The sequence below is a fragment of the Silurus meridionalis genome, chromosome 18, assembly GCF_014805685.1.
Source record: "Silurus meridionalis isolate SWU-2019-XX chromosome 18, ASM1480568v1, whole genome shotgun sequence".
NCBI classification, from domain to species: domain Eukaryota; kingdom Metazoa; phylum Chordata; class Actinopteri; order Siluriformes; family Siluridae; genus Silurus; species Silurus meridionalis.
In genome coordinates, this window is record NC_060901.1 from 8,023,001 (window position 1) to 8,037,416 (window position 14,416).

Below are 14,416 nucleotides of genomic sequence, written 5' to 3' on the forward strand. Positions count from 1 at the left end.
GTGCAACCCAGATGAGGATGGGTTTCCTTTGAGTCTGGTTCCTCTCAATGTTTCTTCCTTATGCCATCTCAGGAGTTTTTCCTTGCCACAGTCGACACACCGGCTCGTTCAACAGGGACAAACGTACACATAAAGAACAATCTTCATCATTCATTCTTTATCACCGCATTATCTGTGTAAAGCTGCTTTGAGACAATGTTCATTGTTAAAAGCGCTATACAAATAAAAATCAATTGAATTGAATCGAACATGTGAGCTGAGTTTATAGCATTTTTTTTCACTATACATCATTCAAGTTTATATGCCAGTCACCTCACAAGCACTACCTACACATATAACACATCATATTATAACAATATCCAATCTTAGATATGAGGAGTTTGATTGTAGTTAGTTCCTAATTAGAGACTTAGTCTACAGTACTTGTGGCTAATGTTTAATAAATGTGTGTAATGTTAATAAAGATATAACTACAAAATACATTTTGCATGGCCAATACTTACCTAACAAAAGGGTTTGTCAAAAGTATGGAAACACCTGGTAAGAGACACATACATGTTCTTTTTGTTTATATTCAACAATCTATGTAAATGAATTAACGGTATGGCCATTGACATTGAACAAACAAATATATAAATGTACACATGTTAAACATTATTTTTATTGAAAAAGCCTTAGTATGAATAAAATCCGTACACATGTCTGGCATTCAGACAGTTTCTCCAAACCTTCAGCTGAAATACTGAAAAGTTTACAGAAACTCTTTTTCTCCTGTAGAACCTACCTGTTCTTCTCTAGTTTAATATTTCTTTCTGACCTTGCAATCAAGTTCAACCATTAGCAGTTTAATAAAATGTATTTGTGGTGACTGGGCAGGCTGTTCCATGATAGAAAACACTTTAGCTGACTCTAAATGTGATACGGAGCTTGGACATATGGTTTGGGTCGTTGTCTTGTTTGGTGAAGTTGGTTCCAGTTAGCTGCAGTCCAGATTGAATTGCAGGGCTCTGAATTATGGAATGGTAGCCATGTTGTTTCAGTATTCCTTACACCTGGATTCTCCGATCTTTCCTGCTCCAAAACAACCCCAAACCATTAAGCTTCCACCTCTATATTTTGACTGTGAGTGTGAGGCAGTCTGTTGTTGAAAGGCATCTTCTCTCTTGTTTTTCATCTTACATAGGCTTTTCTGTTAGAGCCAAAAATATCAACATCTGTCCATCTCGCAGAACTTTCTCCAGTCATACAGTCACACACTGTCCCATTCTTGTGAGTTTCTGCTTTCTACTTAGATTATTGCATATAAACAAAAGGAAAATGCATGTGCCTTTTTAAATAATCAATTCCATTTAATTTAATGTGATTATAAAATACTAGGAATCGCCAAACTTTTGACAAGCACTGTAAAATCAATACAGAAAATGATGCAAATGATTTTGATGCACTAATACAAGTTTTGAGTTAACAGGCATTTTTTACCTCAGTTGACCACTTTCAAAACTTGTTAAAAATGAACAGTTGATGATTGAAATATGGATCAGGAGATCAGTCGTTTCTGAAATCGACAGGGATAACACATTCAATGTTACTAAGATCACATTCGTCCCTAATTTTGATGTCTGTAGTGAAGATAATATACTGAAGCTCTTGACCTGCATGTGAATTATATTGAGCATTATGATGCTGCAATGTGATTGAAGTCAAGAAGAAGTCAAGAAGCTTTTATTGTCATTTCAACCATATATAGCTGACGCAGTACACAGTGAAATGAAACAACGTTAAACAACAGAAAACAGAAAACACAGGGCTAAAAACTAGTAAGTGTCCTCGCCACATAAAGTGCATCGTGTGCAACCTGGTGCAAACAGTGCAAGACAACACAAGGCAGTGCAAGACAATACAGGACAGTGCAAGACAAATACACAAAATACAAAATAGCTCCACCAGTGAACCTGTTGTAAAGAGACATAAAGGGAACAGTAACAAAAATGTAAACAAAATAGTCAACAAAATTGACTGTGCACAGGTAGAGGTACGTCTTTTAACATGGCCAGTTGTGAATATATGAAGAGAAAATGTTACAGGCTTGTAATAAAAAGGGTGCTATCTGAAAACATCCACTCTGATGGTTCACTGACTCAGGATTTCAGTATCTGACAGATGGCTACTACTCTCATAAATTATTCAGCAATATACCCTGTGGACAGCACAATAGTTTCTCTAACAGTAGATTAGGACAATAGATCGGTTTAGGGGTATCATATCACAGTGTCCAATAAACATATGTTGCAATAAAATACATGTACACTGGATAAAACCTGCCAAGCATGAAACAACTATCTTTACTACCTAATGGTGTTATAGATGGATATGGGAAAACAAGCTCTGGCTCGATGTTCTGAGCTGAAATTTTCTCAAGCATTCCCAATACTGACTCAAATTTATGTCTTGTATATCAGACCCCCGAGGGTGTTAATATCACAACAGCAACAACAAAATGACCAGGACGTGTGCTGTGTTTGTGTCCATCATCCAATATACCAACAAGCAGCTTGTTTTGAGTGTCTACAGATGGAACCTTTTTAAACTTGTGCTTGATACATCAGGTGTGTTTGGCTATTAACTAATGCTCTTAAAAAAAAATGAATACTAAAAGTAGTGCAAAAAATTTTTTTTCTCAACCTATACAGTAGAAACTAGGTCGTTGTGGTACACAAAGCCTGTTTAAACTTCTGTACCTCTGAAAAACGCTACTGTAGTATACTCTGCAATAGCTTTTTCCCACATGCCATCAGGCTACTCAACTCACTCTGACAATACTGTAAAACCTACTGACCTGTCAAGACTAGAACGACTTTTTCATTCTTAGACTATTGTGCTATTTATTTATCTTTAGAAATTATAAGTTTATATATGTCACAGATATTTTACATTCTTGCAGTCATGCACTAAACTTAACAATGTGACCATTTATCTTGCATTAATTCTTTGTACTGATGTGCAATATTTTGCCTTTTTTTGCTCTGTGTGTGTCAAAGTGTAGATTTTCGGTATTGTCTAGTCTGCTGTCTATTTGTTACCTGTTATATGCTGACTGTTATATGTTACATCCCCACATTCTGCTTTGCACCTTGCTGCCTGGCTAAATGACAATAAAGTTCACTGTGACTTTGACTTATACAGTATTTTAAGATTACAGTAGCTCAGTTTTAATTCCAGTTATTTTCTATAAAGTAACAACTAATTTGGCAACCCAGTCAATAAGTGTTCTAGCCATTGCTTTTCCTCCGTAGTCAGCACAGCTAATGTGCTACAGGGTGATTCCTGCCCCACTGGACCTTTACTACTGCTTGTTAAAGTTCTGCTAATTGACTAGGTGTATTAATAACTCAGAGGGGCTTCAGAAAGCAAATCAGGTGAACAATGGATAATATTCATCAACTTGGAACATTAACTGTTGGTAACTCAAATGTGTTAATTAGTATGTTAACAGAATTTTGAATAGACAAATTTATGAAGATAAGCGCCACATAGTATATTGAAACTCTGCTACAGACATTTTGTTATTTGGTTGCTTTGGTGTCACTGTTGGAATAGTGCATGGTTCCTGTGCAAGGTTTACAGTTGTGTTCATTGTATATTTTTCCTTCAAAGATTATGGACCATCAACCTATTTATGGGTAGACATATTTTCCTTGATTGTGAGATGGTTTGCAATGCTTTTCTGCTCACAGTGGTTGGAGTATGCACAGAAATGCAGTATGACAGAGCACTGAATAACAGACAGGTATCTCATGCAGTGAGAATAAATGGTATTAGTAGTAAAGGCATTTATTTGTCATATGTACATTACAGCACAGTGAAATTCTTTTTTTTGCATATCCCAGTATATTAGAGGGACCAGGGTCAGAGTCATGATACAGCACTAGAGGGTAAGGGCTTTGCTCAAGGGCCCAACAGTAGCAGCTTGCCGGTTCTTGAATCCCCAACCTTCTGATTAGTAACCCACAGCCTCAACTGCTAAACTACCACTTAATCCAATAATAAAGCAGAAAACCCAAAGAACACAATTCAAACCATCATTTCTAACAGAAGCAACAACAAAATTGCATTTTTTTTACGGAATTAAAATGAAGGCTAATTGTGTGTTTTGTGCAAATTCCACAGGAAAGTAAAAGCAAAAGTATAAATGGTTCATGCCAAAAACTTAACTCTTTTGAATTGTTTTGGCTGCTCACCATGATTGCAAACAGTGGTCGTTTCTGGTACATTTGGAGGAGCCGCCCCCCTGATTTCTTATTTATGGCATTATTTGTGCAAATGTTCCAAATTTTAGTGTCAAGCAGGATTCTATTAAGAGGATTGTTTTTTATAAGGAGTTTTTCCAGACTTCCACTTCCGATCGCAGAAACCGGGGAAGTTCTCGCGCATGACGTCATACCTCTGACTCAAGCCTCTGCAGGTGGCGCTGCGCCTTTAAGAAGGTGCTTTAATAAACAATGAGCGTCTCGGGCTGGCAGCATGACATCACCGCTGGATTTGGAGACAGAGACGCGCACGGAGAACGCCGAGGCCACGTTAACCGAATCTGCACCATCCGAGTAAATCCTGGCACCGTTCTGTCTCCGGGTTTCTCAGGTGGCTTTGGATAAAGACTATAGACCATGTTCCATCCACAACTGGTCACAGACCCAGCAGGATTTATCGTCACTGGCTGGATTTAGGACTGGACGTCTTCAGCATCATTATTATCTCACGGTGAGTGATTAATAAGAACCGAAGGCCTGTGGATGCTTTGTGTAGAGAGCAACATGGCATTGTGGTCAGAAATACTTTTACATTTGTAGCCTTTCGAATAGGTAAAATTTCATGATTGCAAAAAATTAATAAAATAAAACCTGGATCGCAATGCATTTCCCCTGAATTGATCACTGATGCACTCTTTATAGATTGCACGAGAGACAAAACGTGAGGAGTGCTGAGAAGCTGAGAGAAGGGTTGAGATGGATAGGCACATCAACATCACATGCATTTGCTCTGGACCTTGTTTTGGCATGCTCTCTGACGCTGATGCATGCCCCTCTTTATTGCGTGCAAATGCAATGGCAATAAATTCATTCATAGAATAATGGTAATAAATACAGGTGTTCTCCATCATAGTGTTGGCTCTGGTGTCGCCTGTAGGTTAAAATACTACAGTGCATGAAAGGTTCTCTCGCTTGATTTACAGTTATGTTGTAATAGTTTGTTTTTTTTTCTTCCAAAGGTACCGGATGTCCCCTCCCCCATCACCCCGTTTACTGATGGTCCGATTATAGGTGTTAATACAAGAAGAAAGAAACGAAGCGGATTTGTAGTGATCTCCGTCCCGGCATTTCTTGAGGTGTGTGCCGGGTGGTGATGCGCACAGCTGCGCGCCGGGTTTCGCTCGCGCGCGCGCCCCAGCCGTAGCAGATCGTGGTGCTGTAGGACCTACAGTGTAGGTGAGATCGAGACCTGCGAGGAGGAGTAGAGGAGCATGGCCGCGGGCAAGCTGCTGCTCTACGCCGGCCTTTCTCTGTCCCTGTGCGCATTGGGCATGCTGGCCGTGGCCGTGTGCTCCGACCACTGGTACGAGACGGACGCCAGACGCTATCGCGAGCGCTGCCGCAGCTTCTCGAGCCGCCGCAAGGACCCGGGTTTCATCTACATCCCCAACAACAGCCTGCCGCTGCGCGCCAGCCGCTCGCGCCTCGACCGCTGGGAGGGCAAACTACTCGTGACGCGCAACCGGCGGCAGCTTTTCGCCATGAGCGCCGCCGACGAGTGCAGCCGCCAGTACAACTCCACCAACATGGGCCTGTGGAGCAAATGCCACCGTCTCGGCTTCGACCAGGACATCGAGGACCTCATTCGGAAAGGTAAGGGCTTGATGCGTAAGGGCTGTGGTCTTTATGGCTTCTAATGAACAAGCCATAAGAGGATCTAATGGTTCCGTGTCCTGGTGAACACCGAACCATCGGTTGTGTAAGCATCTCGTGCCAGTTTTACATCCACAATCCCATGCAAACGCTGAAATTTCCCTGCCTGTAATCCTGCACACATCACCAGGCGTGCGTTATGCAAGAGTCCTCAAATCAGTCACTATATGTCCTGTGTGCTCCGATCCATTTCTCGTGCTGAGCTCCAGATGTGGTTCACTGTGTGATGATCTATATTACTTATCTTTATTTCTAGATCAATGCTTAGGCTAGTAATCAAAGTTAGTTCCCAGTTTGTGATTGTTTTGGATTAATGTTAGATATAGAAGATCAAGTCAAGAGTCATGAAGCCTTTATTGTCATTTCAACCATGTATAGCTGACGCAGTACTCAGTGAAATAAAACAACGTTCCTCCAGAACCCTGGTGCTACATAAAACAACTTAAAGCTATATAACAGAAAACGCAGGGCTAAGGACTAGTGAGTGTTCTCGTCACATAAAGTGCTCTGTGGCAACCTGGTGCAAACAGTGCAAGACAGACAGTGTAAAGACAACACAAGACAGTGTAGGACAAATACACAAAAGCACAAAATAGCACCGCCAGTAAACTCGCTATATGTTACACAGTGCAGCGTGTAAAAGAGAACGTATGTGTACTCTTTGACACACTGCACTGTACTAACGAATATGTACTAATTAAATCTGCATGGTTTTGGTGTAAAAGCTGAAACCATGCTAAATAAACCCAGATCCTTTCCCAACTCTGATATAGCAACAAACAAAATTCTAAACAAAAAACGTGAGGAATCTGCAATATCCTTTTTGTACCCGAGTGTAAATCGAGGCTTTGACTGAGCTTGGAATAAACCAATCACATTCAAGCTGCTGAAATATAACTATTCTAATATACTGTACCTGTAATCAGTGACATGACACGTTGAGGTTATCCCCAAATAATGACCAACTTTCCTGCAGGATTTTTCTTGACATCTTGTTTTTTATTCGACTACTGAAGACAAGGTTCACAAAGAGCTTATTATGCATGTATTGGATCTCATTTATGAAATGTACCAATTATTAGAGGGGTAGAAAAGAATTTCCAAAAGTCAAGTTAAGTTTATTTCTATAGCGCATTTCACAACAGACATTGTCTCAATGCAGCTTTACAGAAATCAACAGTTAAGGTGAATGGTTTGCATTTATCCCTGATGAGCAGCCGTGGTGACTGTGGCAAGGAAAACCTCCCTTAGATGTTATGAGAAAGAAACCTTGAGAGGAACCAGACTCAAAAGGAGAACCCATCCTCATTTGGGTGACATCAAAAGTTAGATCATAAATCTTTCAACAATACAGAACACTGGAGAGTGAGAACAAATATGAGTACTGGAGTATAGGATTATAAGTAATGTTCTTTCTACAGTCATTATGGTTATAAAACTAGGAGCTACTGAGCTCAACATTTGCGATTATCACAGCTCCAGCACCAGCTTCTCCATGCCAGAGTCTTTAAACACTCCAGGAGGTCCAATGTCAAAACTCCACACATGTAGTGGGATCCAATTGACACTGGTACATTTCTAGATGGAACGGGATGTTTGTGAGTTCGGCATCTACTTCTTCAAAGGTCCATAATCTTCATGGGGTGGAACAAAAAACTGTATAGAATAGAAAAGCGTTTATTTGTCACATATACATTACAGCACAGTGAAATTGTTTTTTCGCATATTCCACCTTGCTTGGAAGCTGGGGTCAAAGCGCAGGATTGGCAATGATATGGCGCCCCTGGAGCACAGAGGGTTAAGGGCCTTGCTCAAGGGCCCAAGAGTGGCAGCTTAACCCAGCACCTTAAACACTGAGCTACCACTCCATTATGTAACCATTGAACACCTAAAGAATACCATACCTGTGATAAAGCATGGTGGTGGAAGCATCATTCTAAAGGGCTCTTCAGCTGGAACAGGGGCTCTAGTTTAAAAAGAATACCAAGGCATTTTGGTACAGAAGCTGCAGGCCTAACAACCCAAAGTACAAACCAAAATCCACAAAAGAGATTGCTTCTAAAGAAGGAAATCAGACTTTGGGATAAACCACTTAGAGCTAAATCTAAATCTTTTTGACAGGCTCTGGTTTAGCCTTATGAGGCCTGTGCAGAAGAGATCCTCTCACAATTTTTATTAGATCTGAAGCATTTTTTTGCCAGCAAGCGTGTTAAGTTGTACTCTTACCCAAACGTTTGAGTGCCATGTTAAAGCAGAAGGTACTTTTCCAAAGTATTATTGAAAGAGAAAGCACACTTGTGCAACCAAATTATTGTATGCCTTTTCCCCCTTTTTTATTGTATGCTTCTCTTCACATAAACATTTTTTTTATTTGAAGTTTGTTGGTTTTTCAAATCACAATTTCAAATGATTTATCTCATAATTCTGCAATTTTAACAGCACCGTGTAAACCTTTTAAATACACTTATGTGATTACATTGCCAGTGACTTTTTTTTTTACAGCAAATACTATATTTGGTGCATCATTGTTGTTGTCTTTGCTGATTAATAGCATCAAAGTTCTGGGTTTCCCTCAGCCAGGGATATGATACAATTGAGTTTTAAAAAAGCTATATTTTTTATTTTTATAACTATATATATATATATTTTTTTTTAAAAGAGAAAACTTTAAGTAATTGTGAATTTATCAGCAAACAAATTGCAGCTATTGGGTTTGCATAAATGAATTATCTGAGATCACTGATGCTGAATATAATTGTTTGTAATGTTTAGCATTTTTTTCTTATGAGGGCTTTGACTCTTGAACAGTAATGAGGCCAACCACATTCTTTTCTCACTGGAATAAGCAGAGAAAATATTACAAATGAGATGTGATCATCATTATATGATATTCCTGTTTAGAGATTAGCAATGTATAATTTGTATAAACTGGAATAAGGAACAGTTATTGTTAATATAACTAATACAGGATCTTTAATGGTGTTGTTTTTTAAAATGAAATTCTGAATTTCCTTTTTTTGGTTAATCTTTTACACATAAAGTCTCTATGTTTGATATGACGTTGTTCTACATGGCCCACAATGCCATTTGCCAAATATCTTTACTCTACTTTACATAAAGAAAGTGATGCAGCAGATTCCCTTGAAAAATGTCTTCAAATTTTTGGGGGAATACTGTGGAATGGCTGCATTGCATTCTGGAACTTCGAGTCCAAACAATTGCACCAACAATTGTATTTATAATTAACATTTAATACGTTGAATTTTGCTGAAAAATGTTGAGTAAGAAAAGAAAATTTTGAGCTTTTGTATTTAGGTGCAAACAAAGACACATTATGTCACTTAAGAGCTTTGACCTGTGTCTCCTAATTACAGCGCAAACAATGTCCTCCAGTGACATCACTGCGGCAAAACATCTGTCTATCTGTCTAAAAATAATAATAAAATACAGCACCAGGCAACAAATTGTAGCCAGACTAAACACATTATAAATATTTCATCATGAACAGTTTAATGTGTTTCAGGATACAGTTGTAAAGAGCTTCAAGGCTTCCAGCTTTCTCTGCCAAGGTGAATCTGCATATGACAGCACAAAATGGCCTCTGTGCAACATGCACATGCAAGCTTTTACACGCGCGTATGTGTACCGTTATGTAACTCGCTATTTGATGAAGAGGCGTCTTTGTGAGTTGTGAATGTTACAAACCTGTGTGTAGCACAAGCTGTCTGTGTTTTGTTTAATTGGCAAAAGGCTTGTTTTCTTTACTCATAGCGCGATTCAGAAACCATATTAGATATGGTCATGTTACAGTGTGTGTCGACTGCAAAGTACAATGTGTAGTGACCATTCACTGTCTTCCTATTTGTGTGTTAGAGAGATAACTATCTGGCAGATTTGTCATTGTTTGCTTGAAAATGGATGACCATTTGAAGTGTGTGTGTGTGTGTGTGTGTGTGTGTGTGTAAATTCTATTCTCCATTACAATCCTCACACACAGCATATCTTTGCATGAAATCTGCTGACTTTACTCTCATTGTCACCCCTCCTCCCTTTTTTTTAATTCCCAAAGGAAATTAATTTTGTCCTTACAAACACATTAGATTCCCATGAGAGAGAATAAGCGAGCGAGAGAAAGAGGAAGGGGGTGAAAATAGAGTGCTGAAAGGAAAGGGCTTAAGAATAAGGGTTGTGTTTTTTTCCCTATTGTAAAATGACAGGACTTTATGCATTACTTTGTATCCGTTTCCTAAAATTGACAGATTTAAAGAAAACAATGAATGTTTAAAAAAGCATGTGTGTTTCTAGAAAATATAAAAGACATGAACTAACAAAAAGTGTTTAAAATCTCTTTATAAATCTCTTATGTGGTTCTTGATCTCGTCCCTGGCAGAATGAAGGCTTCACTGTTAATTCCAAGGAATTGTTTAGGAAGAAGGAAATGATTTTAAAGGCCTTTAATAAGACTTATATGGCAGCATCTAGAATCATTCACTATGTAAGTTGCTCTGGATAGGGGCGGCTACCAAGTGACATGAATGTAAATGTATCTATGTTAGATAGTTGATTATTGTTGTGGTAAAAAAAGACAGCTACCTTATAGCTATTATAAAAGTTTAAATTGCTATTAGAAGGAACAGATGACAGATTCTTATATCATTTCCTCGCACCACTAGCTAGCTATCAAACAGGAAACTACTTCCTCCAAGACACATGAAGATTTTGAAGGAATTGCCCTATTCTGCATACACGATGCCCACAACTGGGTAGTGTGATGACAAGTGACATGGTAAAAAAATCAATATAGGCCCCTCGTTCACAGAGCAGCACCAGTGCTAATTAGATTGCTGGAATTCAAGCACTTTTCTGTTGTGCTTTATTTACATTTGGTTAGTATGAAGTATTTAAAGTATTCATAGTATTTTAACCACAGATCAATTACTTCCCTTGCTACATGTAAGCTGCACATGAGTTCCACATGAAAGTGTTTGATACTGAAAGAAAACCCACATACTTTTCTGTACAAACATCTTTAAAAATATTAATCAGCTAAATCTAAGAAAATCTGAACTCTTTCCATTCTCAACGAGCTGCCATCAACCAAACAAGTAACAGTAGCTTGTATGATTGGTGGCAAAACAGGATCTGATACAAAAGCTATGAGGTTCATGGTAAGAAAGCTGGAGATGCCATTTTTTTCATAGGCTGATTGGTTGATGGTTTCTGTTACAACGTGTTTGGAATGCTTGATTCGATCCTCTAAAACACTTTGCCCACAGCTAGACCATGTGTCAGTCCAGCAATGGATGATTTCTGGACTAGACAGTTACTCCAGGTGTACAACCTCAAGATTAGGAGATATTGGTAGAGAAATTGGGAGAAGAAGAAAAAAATAAAGGAAAATGATTCTTCAGGCAGAGGCATCCTGAGATTACAGGTAAAGCAAACAGTAGTAAACAAAAAGAGGAGAGAGAGAGAAAGAGAGAGAGAAAGAGAGAAAGTGATCACTCAAGGAAAGTGAATCCGTTTTCATCATCCACCATCTGTTCCTCAGCTCTCTACAGGAAACCCATCAGGAAATGATAAAGATGTTTAGGCCTTAGAGTGCAATCACTGAGTCGCACAGACAAAGTGAGAGATGCTTGGCTCCCTACCTAAACCACATCGTCTGTCCTCTAACCTAATGAGCAAGAAAGACAGTGAGAAGGAGGTGGGGGTAGTAATTAGATGAGATGAGGATAGGATTACCCTTCAGCTCCATGGGGAAATTCCTATCCATTGGGTGTGTATATTTGACACTGTGAGAGGAGGATGTTCTGGCCTTTTGGTTTGTCACCAAAACCCTAATGAGACATAGGTGATGACATTAATCAGAGAATTTTACTGCTTGCCTCTTCAGGGTACAAGTAATTTATTTAAAAAAATACCATTAGGAAGTCCTATAGTGAAAATAATAATGCTTGTGAGAATGTGTCAGGTTGAAACTCTTCCTGCCTTTTAAATATTAAAAGACATCAATAGGGTTTTTTTTTTATTTGGCACCCGTAACAGAATATTTGTTGTTACCAAAGCTCTTTAAGCAAATTTTGTATTAATTTAAGCTTTTTTTAAATCAAGCACACAGAATTGTATACATGGAATTGTGGCTTTCATGCTAGACCAAGATGCCTATGGGAGAATGGATAAGCACAAATTACACAAATTTCATAATAGGACAGATTAAGGACATGTACATTTTGTGATTTTGTGTTTGAACGAAATGGTTATAGCTTTTTTGTTGACCAGTTTTGGTATTCTGATGAAACATGACATGAACTCAGTAGATCATCAAAATTATAAATCATGAATGAAGCTGTTTATCTATCTTCAAGTGTTCATGTCTAGTAACTTGCCCCACATCATTCTTATTATTCCAGTGATGATGCTCATGATATAATGCATTACTCAACTACTATATATCTATAACTATAATTAGGCCATTGAAAGACATTACATTTCTCCTGTAATATAATGACAACCATTACTGTGTAACATTATCAATATCTTTTGATTCATATATTATAAAACTTTTTTTTAGGTTTTCTTTTAAACTTTTTTTTTTGCCTTTTGCCTTTAGTATTTTATTTGTTTCTATTGCTGGGTCATGAAGGACACAGCAATAGACCTCGATTCATCACCACACTCCTATGTTAGGTTTCTGAAGGAGCTTAACATTCTGACAGTCATAACCCAAGCCAGAGCTCGCAAATCTTTTCATTATTTTTGGAGCATCTTATTGTGGATGTGCTCTTTGAGGCATGTGCTGTGAGTTTACATGTTTTTTCATTGACATTTAACCTTGTTTTTTTGCTTCCTTATTCCTGTTGACATCACCTACATACGGTATGTGTCATGAATTGATGATGGAATTGCTTCCATGCTGCTTGTGCATTTCACTAAACCAAATTGTCAGCATTAAGGTTTTAGACTTTCTTCTGTGTTTAACAGATAAGGAATTAAGCATTTTGGCCATTCTGTTATATAAAAAAAACACCAGCAGGGTGGTATGATACAGCTTACTATGAAGCAGAGCTACTATTTCCACCCCATAGTTGATCATTTTTCCAGTAACAGCACTTTTACAATCATTACGTCCAATATTTATTTCCACTCTTGGTGTGGTTAAATTCAAAACAAAATGTAAGCTTGCTACATTATAGAGAAACCGCAAAGCCGTCTACTCAGGTAGAAAAAGGTTTACCTCTGACTGTTACAAAGCACTGACACTGAAGACGTTCTTTCAAATTCACCATATCGACAACTGCACACATTTTTATTCCCTTACTTGTTATCAAAGAAACAATAATTACTGTAGATAAGAACAGCACTAATAATTTATATAGTCCTGAAATTTGCCTTGCAGCTCAAACTGCAGTTTGAGTTTCATTTCTGAATATGCACAATCAAGAATTCAAGAGCACTGTGGTCAAATGTCCAAATGAATATATATTTAAATATATGTTACTGCCTGAGTCTTGCATAGAAGGATGCCAGTAAATAATTGGAAAGATACAAGAATTGGAAATACTGAACATGAATGTTTTTTTGCAAATGGTCCCAGAATATCAGTGTGTGTGTGTGTATATGTGAGTATATCTCTCTCAAAGATCCATTTGAGGCTCATGTTCCTTTAATACTACCCACCCACATTTGCAAAGCTCCCGTTACAATTTGCGTAGAAGGCAGGAAGCACGGATGCTTTACTTACGTTACTTAACCTTTTGGGAGCATCTGAACAAAACAAAACCTGGGTTACACAATACTAACACCATCTACTGATCTCTTATAGGCAAACTATTCTGAGCACACATCAAGCCCTTATTGCATAACTAAGCAGTGCCATCGGTAAAGCCGATTCCCAGAGAACAGCGTAGGCCGGGGGAGTAGTGATAAATATTGTTATTTCATGTGGCCAGAAGCCAGTGAATGGCTATCAATGTTTTATGACCCAGAGTTGTTCTGAGCTCGCTTCCTTCCAGTAACTGTTGGAACTTACTGTAGATTAAACCTTAAAGCCAAGCTTGCATGGTTAATGCTGCATCTTGTGGTATGGGAGTTGCTTGAATAGCAAACGTCGGATAAGGATTGAGTAGGGACACTGAACGCAGTATAGACTAATTCGCATGTGTTTACCTGTGGAACTCTGGTATATTCATTTGTTAAAGTGGACAGTTTGCTTTTTGCAATTATAGGAAGGAGTGAAAAGAGAACAAATGCATCCACAGAGGTGAAATAAGACCAGAAAAAGCTTTCTTTCTTCTTCGAAATGTCACTGTAATTCCGGCTTCATATGTCTCCTTCCCATTGGCTCCTTAGGACCGTAATAACACTGAAAAAGCCATCACTGGACCAACATCATTTTTCTGTGCTTCTCTCCTTTATGTCTGGCTTTTCAGTTTTGACATGTTACCAAGCATTTT

At 38.4% G+C, this 14,416-nt stretch overlaps 1 protein-coding gene across 2 annotated transcripts in view; it reads left to right on the top strand.

Moving 5' to 3' along the window:
- Positions 1–4,199: 4,199 nt before the first annotated feature.
- Positions 4,200–14,416, top strand: part of tmem178b (transmembrane protein 178B) — a 97,546-nt gene continuing 87,329 nt past the window's right edge. Inside the window, exons 1-2 of one of the 2 annotated variants that reach the window (XM_046874334.1) lie at positions 4,200–4,758; positions 5,267–5,900. In XM_046874334.1, coding sequence (XP_046730290.1) covers positions 5,519–5,900 — 382 coding nt within the window. In that variant the 5' untranslated portion in view covers positions 4,200–4,758; positions 5,267–5,518. Of the gene's footprint in view, positions 4,759–4,937; positions 5,132–5,266; positions 5,901–14,416 lie in introns of those variants that run through there. The other variant, XM_046874335.1, reaches the window with a different exon arrangement.